Here is a 19,854-nt window from a genome sequence, read left to right on the forward strand (position 1 = left end):
GCCTAAACTTTATTTTTAAGTAGGGTTTAGTGGTCTGCTTTTCTAATTAATTGTGGACTCAGCTATCCTTTTATGTAAATAAAGAGAAATTTGTGCTGCATCAGCTGTTGCTAAAAAGCTGGAAACTCAATGAACAAAGCAGAAAAATATATATTTTTTAAAAACTACAATTGTTGAATTAAAATCAACATTAGGCTTAGCTAATGTTGGTCTTGTTTTTGTGTACAACATCCTAGAAACACAATCACCAAATAAATGATTTCTAATGTGTTTTTAACGTTGCACTTCACACAGCCTTATATCTCCCAAGGCATTCTTGTGGCACCGTATTTAACAACATATCAGTTACTTGATTTTGCCTTTTTCCTCGTTTCGAGACGCGTCATCTGCTCTACACGAACATCGCTGTGTTGCACAAACACTATGGCCGTAGTTTCAGATCTTGCATATTATTTTAAAACTTCTGTGTGGGAGTTATTTTGTTTTTACACATGAAATAATTAATGAAGTACCAGCCCTTCTTTAATGAAAATACAGAGGACACTCGGATGTCTCCGGATACACAAGCTGGAAGTGATTCTGAAATGGGATGCTTCAGGATTATAAATAATGACATGCTGGTCATTGTCACATTCAAAGGTTTGTTAAAAGTATAAGGTTGAAATAGTTGGACCTGAGATTTAGCAATTTGCTGATGTTCAGAGATTAGCTGTGTATTTATGAGAGTTTGAGGTTTTTCTTGTAACTTGTGAGTAGAAAGAATGTTCTTTTTGGAAATGCTAATTAATGTCTTCCTAAAGTTCACATGGAAAAGAAAAACGCTCCATTCATCTTACTAATCATCTACAAGGGTGGGTAACTTTTAAAACAAAGATGCTAAGAGTGGATCTGAGTGTTAATGAGCCTAATTTTATTAGAGCTTAAACTGCGTGTCATCAGCAAAGAAGGAAAGAAAAATACATATATAGCTTTTATTTTATTCAAAAAATTCTGCTGTACATAATTTTCTAGCATGATTGTGCTTCCGTACCCTCAGAGTAAAGTTGGGTGTGATATCCCTGTGTGATTGAGGGTTGATTAGATCTCAACTGGCACCAATTTCAAGGTCAATAAAAGGTTTTTCAGCATTGGGTAGTAGAACAGCTATTGCTTAAAGGACAGGGATCGAAGGAATTACATATGGCTTGCCTGAACGCCTTGGTGTTTTTGCATAACTGGGTGATTCTCTGCTGTCCGGTTCAGATTCAGGGTGAATGCCGGGTAAATGTGGGCTAAATTCATTGTTAAAATGTTGCTTTTTAGGTACTTATGAATGGGAAAGTGTTTCTAAATGGTGAGTCTTTGCATTATTGAGATGTTTAACTGCCTTCTACTGTAGGCATGGGCCAGTTATTGTTACCGTAATCCAAGGTTACACCATTTTTTCAGCAGAGGTTGAGCTAATGCAGCACTTCCCCTCCCCTACATGTTGCTAAAACACTGACAGTTAGCTTGACTTTTCTTCACATGCAACAAAATGTGGAAATGTTTCCAGTCGTGAAAAATAAACAGTTATTTTATGTATAAGAATCATCACTGTAATATTCAGTGTTATTTGAGAAGTTGTAACAGCCGTTGGTGTTTTTCAGTTTCAAGCGGAAGCAGTAAGATTTCTTTATACATTTTTGCTTTCAGTTTTGGCGAAAATACCATAAAACTGGTGGGAATCTCAAACCAGCCCATGCCTAACTTACAAAGGTGTTTAAAGTAGGCCTGTTGCAATAAATCAATGAATCACAAGACACATTAAAATGAGATCAATCATTTCCATTTTTATGGTTTATTGATCTTTCGACTAAATATTGGATGACAAAAGTATCGAGTCTGGTCTCAACTAATCTTTTTGTTGAAAAACAAGAGACTTTATAATTGATTTTATTTGGCATTTCAGTTTATTTATTTTGGATATTTAAAATATTTTCCATTTCTAGTGTTAGATGTTCATACAAAATTAAAGCTTAATGATATTTGCCATTATATTACTTGAAAATGGTCTCAAAAAACAATATTATCGTTTATCGCAATAACTTGTGGGGCGATTTATCGTCCAGCAAAATTTGTTATTGTGACAGGCCTAATTAAAATACCTAAAAATGGCTACAATGATGTAAAATAGAAAACATCCAAAAGCGCCAGAGCCTTCCTTTAATTGTGCAGGCAAATATGAAGAGTGATATGAAGCCATAAACAAGAGATGGCACATGAAAAATAAATAATTAGCATATAAAAATTTGGATTTAAGAGAAGATGCACCAGCGCCAAACTGGTTCTTCACAGGAGAATTATTAAAATACATAAAAAATAATTAAAAAAAGAAGTGATGAGGACAAAACAAGGAGCCCACCCTGCTTTGTGTACCAATAAGCAGAAAAGGCAACACAGGATGATGAGCAGTGAGGGAGCAGAGGGTGTGCCGGACCAGTGTGTGACTTTAATATGCAGTAAATGATAGAAATAGTGGCTAACGTACGTTAGTTACACATTGGTGGATATCTTGTACTTGGGAGACATGTTATTATGGAACCAGATGAAACTAAAAATGAGGCCCAGGGATTTGGGTATACGTTCGTCGTAGGCAAACGTCATGGCCTCGTGCAGCGGGACTTTGACGACCTCGATGAGTTCCCCCTCGCGCGGGTCGCCTCCGCCGGCGCTCACGCAGTTGTCGTCGGAAACCTCGGCGTAAAACATGGTCTGCTTCGAACCTATTACACCCACACTTGATCTGCAGAGGAAAAAACAAACTTGAAAATCAGTAGTTTGGAAAAAACCCTTGAACTTTCCCACATTTCCTCAAAACTTAATGTGAATGAATGCTTTTCTACTTATTTTTTCATGCATAAAACTGTTAAAATTGGCTGGGCGTTTGTATTAAAGCCTCTTCGGCCTGGTGTAATATTTCTACAGGATTTCCCCAACAGAAAAACAATAATGTGATGAGAATTGAAACTGTGGCAAATACTTTTTCTTCCTCTTATTATTTTTCACAAATATGGAAAATACATCTTCACTTTTTCTATATGAAAACCTTATGTTATTTTCTTGGTCCTAAAACATAAAAGAAGAAATTAAATTAGCAAAGGAAAAATTAGTAAGAAGCAGAAGAAGGTGCTCTGCTTAGAAGAGAATGAAAGTTAGCTCGTTTTTTTCCTTGTTTATATGGAACATGCTTTAAAAACGGCCACTGCCTTTTTAAAACACGGTGGTGGCAGCATCATGTATTCTACTGTTTAGCTTGTCTGCAAAATAATAAGCTAAAATTTGCATGTATGCATGCGTTAAGTTAGTGCCAAGACATGCCCCAATTTTCAGATTTTTATTTCAAAATTTATGAAAATTAAAAAAAATATTATCTATTTAAAATTTTTTGTAAAAAGTATTGTTTATTTAAAAAATCAAATAAAATTATGTCTGGTTATGTCTGAGCTGCTCCAATTTTCAGATTTTTATGTAAAAAAAAAAACCCCTATGCTCCAATTTTCTTTCAATTTAGTAATTAAGCTTGTTGCAATAAGCAATAAATCACATGATGAATTAAAATCATCTTAAAATGCGTGATTGTTTTTCTCTCTACCAAAAACGGGATGACATAAAACTTCGGTATCCATTTTATGTGCTTCACTTTGGAAATATAAAGTCTTCCAGTTCAAACGATAAACATGCATTAGAAATGAATGTTTGTTGATCTTTGAAAAGGCTCTCAAAACAACAATATTGTTATCATCACAACAAATCCATTTAAGCCAAATACAACAATGAATACTTTTCCAAGGAGCTGTGGAGTAAAATCCCATTAAGTATTGTTTGGGGATTTCCATTTCCTGAGCCGTGTTGCGTTTTTGTGCATGTTTGCCAAATGGAAAGAAGAAAAGAAAAAAAAAAGACCCTTATGGGCTTCATGTGGGTTAAGACGACACCATCCTACACAATGGAAGCCGCCCGCACATAACAATGGACCCAGACGACACCAACTCAGCTGCAGGAGGTTTTCAAGTCAAATCAAAAACATATTTTCGTTAGCGTTCAGTCACGCCTGTCCAGGTTTTACTGTCGGATATGGGGCTGCTCACATCCTGGCAGCGCCGGGCGGCCAACATGTTGACAGTGATGAATGGTTTCCCCTGATGTTTCCCTCCAACTCACTCACACTGCTTATTATTTTAAGAAGCTCCAGCAGATATTAGTTGGGTTTCATTTCAGAGGTTCCCCTGAAAACGGCTAGCATTAATATTTTATCTCGTTACACTTCCTCCTGTTTTACACTTCCCTCAGATTAGGGGAAAAAATTATTCCAAATACTAAAACTAAGAAAAATACTTACACCAAGAATAAAATCACCAAGTATTAAAAATAAAATGCTTCATTTCTCGTCTATTTTTGCACATTAAAATCATATTTTACACATATTAAATTTTAAGCTACAAAATGAACTAAATTGTTTATTTAGAATAATTTTTTCTTTTATGTATTTTTTTTTACTAGCTTAAATGTGACCTGTGATGCTTCTTTGAATATGTTAGGCTAGCTCAGTGGGCGATAAAAACATTTTCATTACATTTTTTGCACCAAATCATTCGTGCTGGAGCTCAGCCTGGGTTGCTAGGTAATGGGCTGGGCTTCACTGGGGTTGCTAGGTAACGGGCTGGGCTTCACTGGGGTTGCTAGGTAACGGCGCAGTGCCTGCTGATTTGTGACTTTCCGAAGGTTTTTGAAACATTTACTGCCAAAAACAGGCTAGATGTTTTTTATTTTTTTGCTTATAGAAGCAGTAAAAACCAAAATAAATGTACAGAAACGTGAATTTTGCATAACAGAGCCTCTTTAGATAGAAACTAGAGAAATGTTTTATTTGATTAGCACAATCGATAAGATGAATCGACTACTAACATAATAATTTACAACAGCTCTAATGATAGCTGATATATTGGTTAAATATTGTTTTACATCTTCCTGTATATTCTGAGACACTTACAGAACCTGAACAATAGTCCAGCTGTTATTTAAAGTCTATAACTCTTTGCCTCGTTCAGAAGAATGGAAAGTCTATTTTTACAGCGTATAAAACTGTTTTTCCTTATACCAGGAAGCAACTCCTGAGCCATGAACAGGGGAATTGTTTTTCACTTTATTCACACGGCCTCCAACTTCTGGGTTGCATTTGTTAGGCTTGTCACCGTCTTTCACTCCGACGCGTCTTTGATGGCCAGCAGATTTACGGGAGGAGCTCGGAGGAAGCCGCAGGTGATTCCAAACCCTTATTTCTGAGGAAACGTCTAAAGCGGCGCTAACCTGAATGAAGTAATCCTCTTCAGCTTGGAGGCTGGTATATCGTAGCCACACTCCTCCAGCACTTCCTGCCGGGCGATCTCCTCCAGCGACAGGTCCGGTTTGTCCACCAGGCCAGCGCAGAGCTCGTAGGTGACCCCCGCCGAGGCCGGGGGCCACGGGGACGAAGGAGAGCTCTCCTCGGCCGGGGCCGACTGGCCCTCTTGAGATTCGGAGGCGTCGCCCTCTTCGGTCTTCTCGGCGCCCTGAGAAGTCTTCGTCTTGGCCTTTTCCCACTCACACATGTAAACAGCTGCAGGTGCGAGACAGCAGAAGATTGATGGATATGAATTCATCAAACTGTGTTATATTTAAGGTTAGAAATGTAACCGTGTTCTCGGTTGTGGTTGTTTTCATCAAAACGAGATAAAAAGAGGGGATAAATCACGGCCCAGACTTCCTTGAATTTAAAGCGCTGCTGCGATTTCTGATAAAAAAGCCGATTAAACATGTCGTTGTTTTAAAAGCGAAAGTGCACACCGGATGCTCAAAAGTCCAAATTTAGATCAGTGACAAAAAAATAAAAGGTACCTGGACGGAACTGCTTGACGAGGACAAAACAGTGAGAGGTGGTGTTGAAGAGCAGCACAGATACACTGCAAAATACAGGAAAAGTCATCGTTAAACACGCCAACATTTCATTTCAGGAGCAGGGATTCATTATAAAAGCCAAAAGCATCTTATGTTATAACATCCCTTCAAAAACAGCTCAGCATTTTCAGGCTTTTTCTTTGCAGTTTTTAGGGTTTAAATGTCATCTAAAGCCAAGTTTCCCACATATTTTGCATTTTCTTGTTGAATCTATTTGTTTGCATCTGATTCCACGTTGGAAGCTCAAATTTTTGCAGCTGTAAGTCAGACTGAGGAGTTTTTTTCTTTTCAGGATAACGATGTTTAACCTTACAGTCAAACCAACATGCAGGGATCATCAGATTTCAGGCTTGATTTTATCACACCGTACTTTATTCTCTTAAAGCAAGTTGTAGCCATTACAACTCCCTTTTAAAATGTAAATTTTAACATCAGGGGTGTCCAAGTAAGTAATAACTTGTTTTTAATCAATAATTTATTAATATTGTTGAATTTTTTTCTAGTTCCACTAGCAGATTATTTCACTTTTAATAAATTTTCCCCATGTTTTAAGCTAAATTATTGACTTAAAACAAGCTCCTATTTCTTCCTGAATGCAGTAGTTTTGACTGATTTCAAACGCACCAATATATTTGCGTTAGAAACTAAACCAAGATGTAAGATTTAGTGCTTTCCAGTGTAAGATTGAATCCCAGAACTGGTTTTTAAAAATAAAACAATTTGCATAAAACACTGCTCAGACAACAAACTTTATAAACGTCTTCATTAAGCTCCGTCAGATGACAAAGGTTTCCAAATTTATCTTCATATTGGAGTTTTCCTGTTCTAAACTCCTAAAAATAAAACCGATACTAAAATAAATGTCATTAGCCGGACTAACAATACTAAAATAAGAATCGGAATCTGGAGAGCAGCAGGTCACATCGCTGGGATTTCAACTCGTCGCAACCAGGATATGGAAATAAAACTAGAGCGAGGGTCAACGGTCACTGCCGTGTCTGTCTACTCGTGTGTGTGTGTGTGTGTGTGTGTGTGTGTCGGTGAAAACTTGAAGCCTAGGGTCGGCGTTGGGAAAGCGGATGCGTCTGAGGTGGCAGGAAACCCTGCCCCGTCTTTCCCATGCTCAAAGGGAAACCAGGAGATTGCAGTGAAAAGTTTAACAATTCCTGAGACGACGATGAACTTCTCTTTGCATTTTTAAATTTCAGATGATGAAAAACACGTTTCGCGCTCAGTGCGCGCCAAAAATATACCTCATGTCAGCTAGATGTTTGTCTACAGGACAGATGGGTCTGCAGTTTGTGACACTGCCTTGGATAAGACAACAAAAAAGCGAGTGGGGGATTGCTGTGACTGAATAGACACTCAAACAGTCAGGAGATAATCTGCATTTTTATCTATACTAACTGAAACATGTGGAGACGTGTTTTAAAGCCCCAAAACAGACATGAAGAATAGCAGGTAATACTTGAACTATAAAGCTGTTTGCCTGCAGGTTTGTTTGCATCATGTTTGTTGCTTCACTGCAAAAACACAAAATCTAACCAAATATCTGTATCTAGTTTCTACTGGGAATATTTTAGTTCACTTAATATAAGACAAAACTAACTTAAACGTACATTTTTAGCAAAACAAAAAATCTTGTTTTAAGTCAATAATTTCTTAATATTGTTGAAAAAGTACCAGATTATTTCACTCAAGACATTTTTACTGTATTATAAGTGAAATAATTTGCCAGTGGAACTAGAACTGGGTTGCTAGGTGACGGGCTGCGCTTGGCTGGCGTTGCTAGGTGACCAGCTGGGCCTGGCTGGCGTTGCTAGGTAACGGCACCAGTGGAACTCAAACTTTTTCATCAATATTAAGGACTTATTGAACTAAAACAAGCTCCTATTTCTTCAATGCAAATAAATTCAAATTCAAAAATACTTATTAATTCCAAACAGAAATTAAATAATGATAATTTTCTTGCTGAATATCTACTTTTAAGTTAGTTCTGTTTTATTTCAAGTGTACCAAGATATGAGCACTAGAAACTGGACCAAAATGTCTTTGCAGTGCATATCCATGCGTTTCAAATATCTCAATAAATGAAGACCTGAAAATAATAGTCGTCATGAAGAAAATAGAAATAAATATAAATTACGTTAGACAATAGACGATATTAGACACAACATTCCGGTTCGGCCTGGACAGTTTTTACAGAATAGAAAAGGAAAACTTTGTCTCTGCTGATAATTGCGAAGCTTTTGATCCTTTTTAAAAGGGTTTCACACCAGCAGCTTCAGAAACTCGGCTTCTTGCTGCTCCACTTCCTTTCTCAATCACTTCTTTCCTCTCTGCCACCTCGCTGAAAGCACAGAAACAAAAACAACCTTTTCCACTTTGCTGGCTTCCCAGAAGAACATGAGAGCTGCACTTGTGACCAACGTTTTAGGTTTTAGTTTTTTAGTTTTCTCTTCATAAAAATGTCGCTCGCTGATGGGAAGCAGCCAGAGAAACCCTTAAACTAACTTCCAAAAACACAACATATTGGAAAAATGTTATTGTTTTTATTAATATTTTTGTTACATTGCAAACACAAACGTCAGTACATTTTCTTGGTATTTTTTAATTTTGTTTTACTGACATCATTGTGTTGCTTTTTCCTGAAGCTAATCAGAAATTTCTGGCCAGTTTCAGTTCAAACAGCAGCCCGACGCACCACTCAGATCGCAGCTTCAGTGTTTCTCCTTGACTGAATAAAGGGCAACACTGGTGGTTGCCATGGTGACGCTATACCCCTGACTGGGCCGGGATTGGATTTCTGAGATCAGTATTTCCTCATTGATCTAATCGATTAGCCAAATATAGACACTGACAGACAGATGGACCATCTAGTCGCTTTAAAGTCTTTGTAGCTCAGATTTAGACTTTTATAAACGGGAGGTGCCGTCGCATAACTTATAAATTTTAACTTTAATTAGTTATTGATTAACTTTGGGCTCTGATGTCGTCTCCAATATCTCCAAAGACTTTCTGCTTCAGCTTAAACGTGATTTAGGCAAATTTAATGCTTAATTTGGCCTAAACAAAGCACAGCTCTTGGACTTAATAGGAACTTAGCAAACAATTTGTTCAACTTAAAAAGAGAAATCTTTTATGATTTAAAAAAAAATACATTTTTGTAAATCTCTTCAGTAACAGAAGAAGAACATGGGTCCATGTTTATTTTACTTATTAGGCCAAAAAGTTGGAAAAAAGAAACCAAAGTCGACCCCAGGACCTGGAGAGTTTTGGATAAATTTCCATTTTGCAAGTTTATCTAATTTATCCTGCAAAGATCTTCGTTTTGCAAGCCAAAACATTTCCAATGTTCCCTGCATCACGAGGTGACTTACTTTAAATGTCACATGTGTCACCTAAAGGTCAGTACAAGGACTGCAAGTAAATATTACACTGTCTTCATTTCTCCTAAAGCTTCACATATTGTATTAAACGATTCAAAATTCTGAAAAGGAAACTATTTTTAAAACCCTTTATCTGCATAAACAGAGCTTTTATAATGAAAGTACACAAACAGGGAGCAATAGTTGTAACCAACATCTCCTTAAATAACAACCTGACATCACAGTTTAAAAAAAATACATGAAATAATGATTATGATCATATTTTTTTAGTAAAAAAAAAAAACACAAAGGCTGTGACTCTGGTTGCTCTGGAAAACTAATAAGAATAAAGTCAAAATTTAAACAAGTTGTAATTTGATTGCAGGGGAACTAAAGCGTCTAAAACTGGGGTGTCCAAATTGCGGCTCCGGGGCCATTTGTGGTCCTTGGATTAATTTTGTGCGGCCCCGGTCTGCAATTCAATAATGACACAAATTTGGCACTCCAACACTTATTGTAATTATTTTAGGATGAGATTTTCTGTTTCATGTTTATATGTTCTTAAAAACAACACAAAGAATTTTTCTATTTTACGTTTTTACTCAAAAACAGACCCATCCATTACATTTGGCTGAAGAAAAGTCTTACTAAAAACATCTTATAGAGACTTAAGAAACGGAAATTAAAAATCCCAAAAAGGTAAATCACTGGAAATATTTAGGAAAACGTAAAATAGACAGAAATCATTTCTAATGGAAGAAAAAAAAAAGTAAAATTTTGGCCTCTGAATACTTTCAGTTTGGGGATTTCTACAAAATTTAAATACACAACTTTTAAATGCTTCTTCCTTTGAAAAAGACATTCCAGCACTGCAAACATAAATCAAACTCAATTCAACAGAAATCCAGAAACAATCCCAGGTTCCTTTCCCTGCAACAACCCAGCAGGATTTCCTCTTTGTGAATAGCTACCTGTCGCCAGGGGAAATCTTTTGTTAGAAACACAGGTTCGACATTTACCGCCTTTCTCTCTGGGGAGCCGTTTCTTTAACAACAATCTCTGTTTGGGGTCAGTAGTGCAGGAAAGAGGCTAGAAATGACCTGAGAGTGACCTCAGGGCATCACTGGGGCTTTGGCACCCAAGTGTCAGATTTCTGTTACAGTTTAGAGTTTTATTACCGTTTTATTTCATGTAAAAAACACAAAAAAGCAGGTGCAACGTCCCCTGAAAACAACCATCTTTAACTCAACCATTCAGCCATAAAGGAGTAAAAATACCAGATTTATTAAAGTTGCATTTCAAAGAGAATCAGGATTTAAAAATGTTTTATTTAATAAACGGTGTAGCAGAAAAACTTTCTAAAATTAATCCAAACTAACAGGTATGTTTATTTCCAGATTACAGAGAGCTACATGCGGTTCCCAAAGTGAAGGCTGGGGGCCGTTTATGGCCCTGGCAGTGATTTGGCGCGGTCCACCAACTGCAATTCAGATATGATACAAATTTATAATTTGGGTAAATTTATATCGGGCGTGATTTTCTTATAACAGAAAGTGTTCATCTTTTTATAACTAAGCTTTTATAATAAGAAGAACCAAGTTCATCCAAAGACTTTTACTAGAAAAACCAACGTTCCTGCACACAAATCAGCTTTTATCTAAACTTGCCTAAATATAGCAAACGTTCTGAAAGAAAATGAACAAAATCCTGTTTTAATAACAGTGAATTTAATAATTTCAGCTAAAAGTCTTTTAATACAAAAACGTGCAAAATCCTGTTTAAATTTTGGATTTGGAATAAATAACACCCGTTTCCTACAAAAAAAAAATTATTTGCTTGATTTAATTTTGCTTTTGTACATTTTCTTAGCCTGTAAGTAGTTTAGACTATTATTTTTGATAAAAAAGTTTGAACACACTGTTTTAAAGTGAAGCTTGAAGAGCTTCTTTTAATTAATGTTTCTTAATTAAAAGAACAAGCATGTTTTAGAGCTTTACAAGCACCGACAGTGACGTTTTCAGCACAATATTTAAACGGGACTCCAGCTTAGTCCCAAACATGGCCGACTCATTTCCATCTTTGCGAACCGAGGCAGCGTTGAGCATTCGACAGGAGAAAATTCAGATTTTACCTGTCGTGACTCTGCATAAAGTCCCAGGATTTCTTTGTGCCATTCTGTGAAGAAGAAAGAAAAAAAAAAAAAAACAAGAATTAGAGTTTATGAAGCAAAATAACAGATTTCTGAATTCAGCTCTTCATGGTCTTTTCTGCTTGTTTTATTGTTTGTAGTGAGTAACAGGATAGTTGTGGAAAAAGGAAGACTTGATGTTCAGATTGTGGTTAATTTCATTTTTCTGAGCGTAAATTAGAAATTCCTTGGAAAGTGAAACTTTTCATGTCTGGAAGTGGAAATGATAAATTCCTCATGACTGAAACGTGACGCGTCTCTTCCTGCCTGCAGCGACGGAGACATCAGCTTCTGTTTTAATAGTTTACAGTCACATCATCATCATCAAATCACAAGGCTGAAAGCAAACACTTATTTCTGTTGATTTCCAAGATGGCGCCTGCAAACTAAATATAAATGACGGAAAAACTATTTTATAAAACTATTATAGTTGTTTATATTTACAATTTTTGTCACTTTAACCACAAATTCAAGCAGCTTATCAATTAATACTATATGTAAGAAATGACTATAAAATAGAATTAGACAGTATCCACTTTTTGATACCATTAAAGCTCATTAAACTTAGTAACACTGGGGTTTACGGTATTACAATCTGCTTAGACATGTAGAATATGGGTTTTTACTAGTCCACATATTCAACTCATTATGATTATCCATTTCTAAATTTGTCTTAAGGCAAAAAGCCATCAAAAGTGTAAAATTCTGCAGTTTAACTTTGAGCAGTCCAGGTAACCCAGATTTTAAACTAGAGACGAAATAATTCATTAAAAGAGTCACAAAAAACAGAGAAACAGCCCTTTAGTTTAGCAAATGTAGGACACTAACCTAATCCTAACGTTAGCAGCTATTGGTACCAACAGTTCTAACTTGTTAGCATTGTTAAAAGCTATCGTTAGCATTTTTAGCAGCATCATTAGCATCTATTATTAGTAGTTATAATTAGCATTGTTAGCAGCTATAATTAGCATCGTTAGCAGATATTGTTGTTTCTCCATGTAAAACGAGGCATACTGCTACACAGCAGGCGTCAACAGGAAGTACTTTCTTGAATGTAAAGTATTTAATTTACCTACATACGTCTTACATCAGAGGTTTTTAATGATACAATTTGAAGCAACTGTGCTGCTATTTTTGGATTTCCTTCAAACACATTTAATATCAGACTGAAGGTGTTTGTACAATCTGCCACCTACACTGAATATTTAATATCAAGGAATATCATTAATTTATTTTCAGATTTAAAAAAACAAAATGGAAAAAAAACCTTTGTATTTGAAAATGCAATTAGCACAAACCACAGAGAGTTTACCCTTAAATATATGATGCATTAATAACCCTGTAGCTCCTGTAAATTCAACACTAATTTAGCCGATGTTGCTCTTTCCACATTGCATGCCATCATAAAAAGGGTAAGTTAGCCTACATTTTCAATGCCTAAGGAAATATGACCTTGATTCATATTTAGGCTACACCTCCTCTCCTCCCACAAGCTCAGTGAGACGCAGCGAAGAACGTTTTACCAGAGCAACACGAGACCCGGTGTGAGGCTGTGGTTCAGCGACACCTGAGAAAACGGCGCGAGTCGAGCTGAACGAGGCCAGAGAATCAGCCTTCCAACAATGACTAAATCACATGAAGAAGACGACGCAGGACAAGCAGAGAGAGCAGTGAGCCCTCACTCCCAGCCATTAATCCAAGGACAAGACTGGAGTCTTAGCAGAACTACAGACTCTACCTACGTAATTACAATCCTAAAAATCCTGTCATGTCAAGAAGATGGTCCAATTCCTGCAGAGAACGTGAAGCCAAACCTCAGAAACCCGACATCAAAATGGATCTGAACCAAAACCATCAAGCATTTCAATGCATGAGTAACATGAGGTACATTGATACCAACAGAAGGAGTTTCATCCATCAAGCAAAACAACACACACACTCCAATTTAATGGCATTTTCAGAGATATTTGGGGGTCAGGAGTCAAACTCAAAAATAATTTACTTTTCCAGAATTTACTTAATTCAAATATGCTCAAGCTAATTTCACTTTTTTGTTTAAAAAAAAAGTTTTAGTTGTAAACTACATTTGTAATACAAAAATTATGACAACTTGACCAAAACTGCCAAGATATGAAATATTGAAGTGGCAAATGCACTTGCTACAAATTCCAGGTCTTCGTTGTCTTGAATGTATTTTTTTATAACTCAGACTGCAGCTGGAAAAGTCCAACACAAACGAGTCGGAACCAAACCAAGTCAAGTTGATTAGTAAAGAAAATGTGATGAAAAATGACCAGAAATAGAAATTCAACTTGAACGGGTCAAATCCTTGTTTATACTGTTAAAAGAATCAGTTTTCCAATTAACTGATCAATCAAGTCCAAACACGTGTTTTTATCAGGTTTGTCAGTTTTCTGGTTAATCTTGAGGCTTGTTTTGGTATGCAGGAAATTGAAGCTTTATTTTATTTTTTTAGTAAAATGGTTTTCTACTAGTGAAAACGTTATAATAAATTATGTCTCTGATCTTTATAAAAACCCAGAGCCTTGATAGTGTTTACTGCAGTATGAAAATAGCAGAGCTTACATTTTTCAGTTTTAGTTAAATTAGCCGTTTGTGTCAAACATTGATGCACAGATGGGAGTTTTGTTTCTCAGCATGGTGAGATTTCAAGACGTGAAGTCCACGGGATTGTAGAAATCTCCAACCAATCCAAATAATATCAATTAGACATATTCAGTTTTGATCAGAATAAATCTAATAAGTGTGACTACATGTCTATTCCCAGGCAGGGTGTGAGGTGAAACCAACCCATTTCCTCTCTTCTTTCTCTGGTTTGCAGAGTACACAGATGGCGGGGTTTCCCTCATTACTTGGGCCACTTGCTGAGAGAGGAAGGGCGGGAAGAGCGCGAACGGCCCAGGGGAGACCGAGAGCCACGGCCGACATGGATTACGACAGAGAGATTAGCCCGTGGGGAGAGACGGAGGGAGAGACGGAGGGAGAGACGGAGAGAGGACAGGCAGCATACATGGAAATAATGCAGCCTCTGAAAGGCACCTGTGAGAACGGCCACTACAGGGAGGGATGCACAGGCTTGATCTTTAGGTACTTAAAGTTTAATTACCGTCTCTTAAACTCACCCTCACACGCCTGACAGCCGTGGCAGAGAAAAACCTCGAATGCTGTCCTCGAATACAACAGCACTTTAAATTTCTCCTCGTGTTTCAGCTGCAGTCTCATAAAAAGCTGTTGTAGATATATTTAAAAAATAAAAATAAAAAGAGGAGTAAGTTTTTGCCAAAAAATCTCAGAGATATTCTAGATTTCAGAAATTGAGAAATTTCAATTTCAATCAAAATTTTTGATTTTAGCAGAATCTTGACATTTCAAACTCTGAAATTTTCAAGTTTTTTCAGAAAATTTCTGATTAACCTCAAAATTTCTGAGTTTTTTTTTTCTTGAATTCTTTTTACTTCTCAAGGTCAGACATGTCCTTGTTTTTGTAGAAAATGTCTTAGATTAATGTAAAAATTTCAGATTTTTTTCTTTTTTTGTGTAAAATTTCAACTTTTTAAACTCAGAAAATTCCAAGTTTTTCCAGAATATTGTTGAGATTAATCTCAACATTTTTTAGATTTTTTTCTAACATTTTTTTTACTTTGCAAGTTCAGAAATGTCCTTGATTTTTCTATGCAATTTCTGGGATTATTCTGAAAAATGTCTGATTTTATTTTTCAACTTTTGAAATATTTTAAGTTTTTTTTCCCCCAGAAATTTTCTGAAATTAATCTCAAACAAAATGTTCTAGCAACTTTTTTTTTTACTTCTCAACCTCAGAAATGTCCTTGTTTTATTTAGAAAACTTCTGACTTTTTTGGTGAAAATGACCTTTTTTAATCACAATGGCCCTGATATATACTGTCATATTTATCACAGGATAGATTTATTACTAACGCTGTCTCACATAAACATCTACTTTTGTCTGAATATATCACTTTAGTTAAAAACTGATCAAACATTCTCTGAAACAGACACACTATACCAGTTTTGTGCAGAACCTGTGCGTAGACAAACAGTTTCAGATGAATCACCGAAATCATTATGATGAATAAACTGGGGGCAATTATGCAGCTCTAAGTAGCAACTTGTGATTCTGTGACAGTGCCGGGTAAGACGGATAAGAGGGGTTTCCTGGAGTCAACGAGGGACAATCACCTGCTTTGTAGAGGGAGATGAGACAAAACACCTCTAGACATCAATGAATCAGAGAGCCTCTTGCACAAAGCATTACCCACTTCCACGGTTTGCGTGGAAGCGGGAGCAGATTTGGTCACCGGCTCAGCTGCAGATGTACAGGCGACGAGCATAAAAAGATTGGAGGACACACTCTGTAAAGGAGACAGAAAAGCGTTTGTCTCTGAACAGCTCTTCCTGAGCTCCAATGGGAAAACAATGAAGATGAAACGTTGGCAAGAACAAGAGAGCCCAGCATCATTTCTCTCTGTTATCCAACTGCTGTCTTCTCATTATATTCAACCCTTACATCCTCTGTTTTAGCTCATCAAACTAAATATCTCCTCAAAAACCCTTTACTTTGTGCAGCAATGACACAAAAAGACTTAAATCATCCCTGCTGAAGGCTACCAACTTAAACTTAACTGCCCTAAGCAGCTTTTTTGGGGGGGGGCCCAGACCAACATGTCATGATTTATCATTCCTAAGCTACTCACCTACAATCATTAGCATCATTTGTAATTAGCATGCAGCATGCCAGTGAAATTATGGCTATTGATTTTAATCTTACAGGAGTAACAAAGTAAAACAAAATCATTTAGATTTTGAAATGCAGAGTGGTATCTAATCGTTTCATTTCATTTTAACTATTTGAAAGTAACATTAGCTGATGACACTAAATTTAATATCTTATGTTTCCCCAACAGTGGCAGCAGCCATCAACAGGAACAGATGAATCATTATTATTTTATTATTTATCAAAACAATACAGAAATTGTTTTCCTATGTGTAGTAGCACTGAGTTTGTAATATTCAATGTTATTTAAAATGTATGTATATTTGTCTATCATGCTAGTTTGGTGCTCTTGGGGGCCCCTGGTGGCCCTGCCCCTCAATCACTCGAGGAAGATTTTTCTCAGCAGATTTTTTGTTGATGTGGTGAACACATTAAATAAATTAGGTTTTCAGATGGTCACCTCCAAATTAGATCTAATCGACTTGGTTTTTAGTGTGTAACCAACCAAACACCAAATGCAAGGACAATCCTGTTTCACTTTGGGCGCATGTCCCACATGGACATTTCAAAAAGCCACATGTTAGACTGCAGAGCTCAGCAAGTACGATTAGCCATCATTACTAACTACTTTAGTGTTACTTCATTTATCTCTTCATGCTTGCAAAGCAAAAACAGGGTTTCCCCCAGTGTATCATAAGCCTGGTGTGCCACCAGGCTTTTCCTGTGCCTCCACCAGGCTAAGCATTACTTATTTATTTAAGTCTTTTTAAAATGTTTGCAATTTTTAAGACTTCATAATTGGTGTTCAGGTGTAAGTCTTCCAATCTCTGAACAAGACATGATTATCAAGTGATATTTTCCAAGTCAACTTTAAACATTTTTAACTCAAAAGCACGACGGGCGCTGGATGAATGACTGCACTAGCACCCAACCACTGGGCTTAGCAAGTTTTATGGGGGAAACGCTGCAAAACTTTAGGATTCCTTCAGCCAGCTGACTGGCAGTAAGCAGCAACAGGAAGGGAATGACCAAAACTCTATTTTTCTATGCTTTATTTGGAAATCTGAAAACTTAACCCTAAAGCCTTAATATGGACCTTGATGGACTCCCATCAATTCTTGTCCACAACCAAGATTTTTAAACTACAAAGAAATGAGAAATCCCCTGAGCTCAAAAGCAGCAAATTAGCTAACTTAATTTGTGACTTAAAAACAGATTTATCCTGGACAGCAGCCTGTGTTTGTGTTTGTCTACTTCTCGCTTTGTTTGAGACCATACGGACACACAGACTTGAACTTGGCTTTCTTTCAGTGAGAGCATTCATTATTATACTGTACTCTGCTGTAATCCAGTGGCATTAAACTAACACAACATACTTCATTGATGCTTTATTATGCATAAAGAGGGTAAAAACAAAAGGCAGGCTATCTGTAAACACTCAAAATACATGATAATCAAGTGAAAAAACGTGGAAAGTATTTGAGTTTTCAAACAAGACTGAGTTAGTTTGACATCTGAGATCAACAAGTCTCACCTGCGTCAAAATCCACATTTAAAACATTAAAAACAGCATCTGCTGTCGCATTAAACTGCAAAAACACTGAATTTAGCCAACTAATGTATAATGTAAAGCATGCGCTGCCGTTAACGTGATGCCTGGAAATTAAACAGCCCTCTGTGGGCTACCGTTAGCAATTAGCCTGTTAGCTTAACAGTCGCCAGTTTAAATCAAACAAACAAAAGGTGACAACTGAATCAACGCGAGTGCAACACTGAACAAAGGAGGTTGGATTTCCCCGGCCTTTTAATTTAATTTAATGAGAATGAGCAGAGATGCCAAAGGTCGGGTTTTTAGCCTTCCTCGTCTTAGCTTTGCTGTAGCTGCTAAATGAATGGGGGGTTGGGCTAGCCTCCAGCATCCTCCATCCTCCAACAAGACAACAGATAACTCACCTGATTGTAGAGCACCCGGAACGGCTTCAGGTATTCGGACTCTGTGCACGGAACGACTTCAACGTTATTAATCTCTTCCATAATGTACAGCTGGAGCAGGATTTGGGGGTTTACCGAAGCCGTCTCCGCACACCGACAGTGAAGGAATGCCTACGGAATCCGGGAAAGGACACACGAGCTCTGATTCGAGTAATCTAATTAAATCAAGTCAATTAGGTTGTCCTTGGATTATTGTTGATATTTTGGAAAGCGAGACGGTATTTAATTAGTTTTAGAAGTTATTAAGAAGAGGAAAACAAAAAAACAATCGATCAAAATGTGTGAATTAAGCGGAATAATATGAAGCACATAATTTAATCCAGCTTGTAGCAGTTTGGTGGTTCGGTTATGTTTAATTTAGAACTGTTTGCCTGATAGCAGCATTTCTAAAATATATATATATACATATATATTCTCCAAAAGCACCTTTATCTTTTATTTGTGGGTAAAAGTTTTCTTCATTTTATACATTAATTGAAAAATCCCAGTTTTTTGTGCAGAGACATAATTCAGTTTGCTCTAAATGTTCTTTGTCTTTGTATATAAAATGTCTGTATGGAAGCATTGGTGCCTTGCAACAAGAAGGTCGTGAGTTTGACTCCCAGCCAGGAGTCTGTCTGCTCTCCATGTGCTCCCACTGGGTCTCTCTTGGTACTCCAGTTTCCTCCCAGTTAAAAAAAACAACACAACAGCTTCATTAATTAGTCTATTCAAAATACTCTTAGGTGTGTGTGTATTGTTGTTTGTTTCTAAAATACAAGTACTTTGGTCCTGGTTGTTATCACACAGCTTTTCCTTTTTTTCCAGTAAATATTTACATCATTTTCCTCGTTTTTGTAACTTTGTGATTAAATTAAAAATATTTTCAAATCTTAAGAAGATCTGATTATTTTTTTATAAAACCTTATATATACAGCATGCTCTTTATTAGCATAGCTAATAATATCCATCCGTAAGTCTTACTAACATTGCCTGCAAAGGAAATATCTGTAAATATGTTTGAGAAAGGGGCATAATCAAAGCATGCCACTTAATTTGTAAACAACATGTCTTGTTTACAAAAAAAGAAAAGAAAAAAATTAAACTTGTTAAATTTGTGTTTACAATGCACTTGTTTACCTGTAGAAATGACAGCTAGCAAACAACCAAACAGTTGAAGCTGCTGCATGTCACCATTGTGCTTCAGTGTATTCCCAAAGCATAAGTGAGTTTACAGGTCAAATTAAACAAGCACAACAATGACAAACAGTCCCAGGTGGCCTTTGTACTATTTATAGGCCACAATATTTCTGGTATGTGCAAGTGAAGATAAAGTAAAACTTACATGTCCGTAAGAAGAGGTTTTGTCTCCAGACAGGAGTCACATCAGGTACAAACAACATGTCAAACAAAAAAAATAAAAGAATAAAGCACAAACAATGAGATATTTGATAACAAAATCCAATATTTAAAAACAGATCTGAGTATTTTACATGAGAAGTTGAAGGTGAAAGGTTAAGTTTTTCCAATCATTTCTGTTTTGTTGCAAATTAAAAGATTTTTAGTATTGATCTGCAAATCTTCTGACTTTTACCAAACTGTGTGTACAACTGAATGTA

General features: G+C 36.6%; 1 protein-coding gene across 1 annotated transcript; it reads right to left on the reverse strand.

The window, feature by feature from the left end:
• Positions 1-29: 29 nt before the first annotated feature.
• On the reverse strand, positions 30-18,408 carry LOC103155691 (uridine diphosphate glucose pyrophosphatase-like). Its single transcript, XM_007577499.2, has 5 exons — positions 18,218-18,408; positions 11,455-11,498; positions 5,896-5,960; positions 5,329-5,617; positions 30-2,764 (listed from the first exon to the last, which is right to left on the reverse strand). The coding sequence occupies exons 1-5, from the start codon at positions 18,296-18,298 to the stop codon at positions 2,515-2,517; spliced, it is 729 nt and encodes a 242-aa protein (XP_007577561.1). The 5' UTR covers positions 18,299-18,408; the 3' UTR covers positions 30-2,514.
• Positions 18,409-19,854: the final 1,446 nt, after the last annotated feature.

This window comes from Poecilia formosa, unplaced genomic scaffold (genome assembly GCF_000485575.1).
Source record: "Poecilia formosa unplaced genomic scaffold, Poecilia_formosa-5.1.2 Scaffold1, whole genome shotgun sequence".
Classification (NCBI taxonomy): domain Eukaryota; kingdom Metazoa; phylum Chordata; class Actinopteri; order Cyprinodontiformes; family Poeciliidae; genus Poecilia; species Poecilia formosa.

Bases quoted from the DNA above. Each gene is read 5' to 3' on its own strand.
- LOC103155691 (XM_007577499.2), bottom strand. From the start codon at position 18,298: ATGGAAGAGATTAATAACGTTGAAGTCGTTCCGTGCACAGAGTCCGAA. The intron at 11,499-18,217 runs GTGAGTTATCTG...TCTTCTTCACAG, and splicing joins TCCGGGTGCTCTACAATCAG to AATGGCACAAAGAAATCCTG. The intron at 2,765-5,328 runs GTTAGCGCCGCT...TTTCCTCTGCAG, and splicing joins AAGAGGATTACTTCATTCAG to ATCAAGTGTGGGTGTAATAG.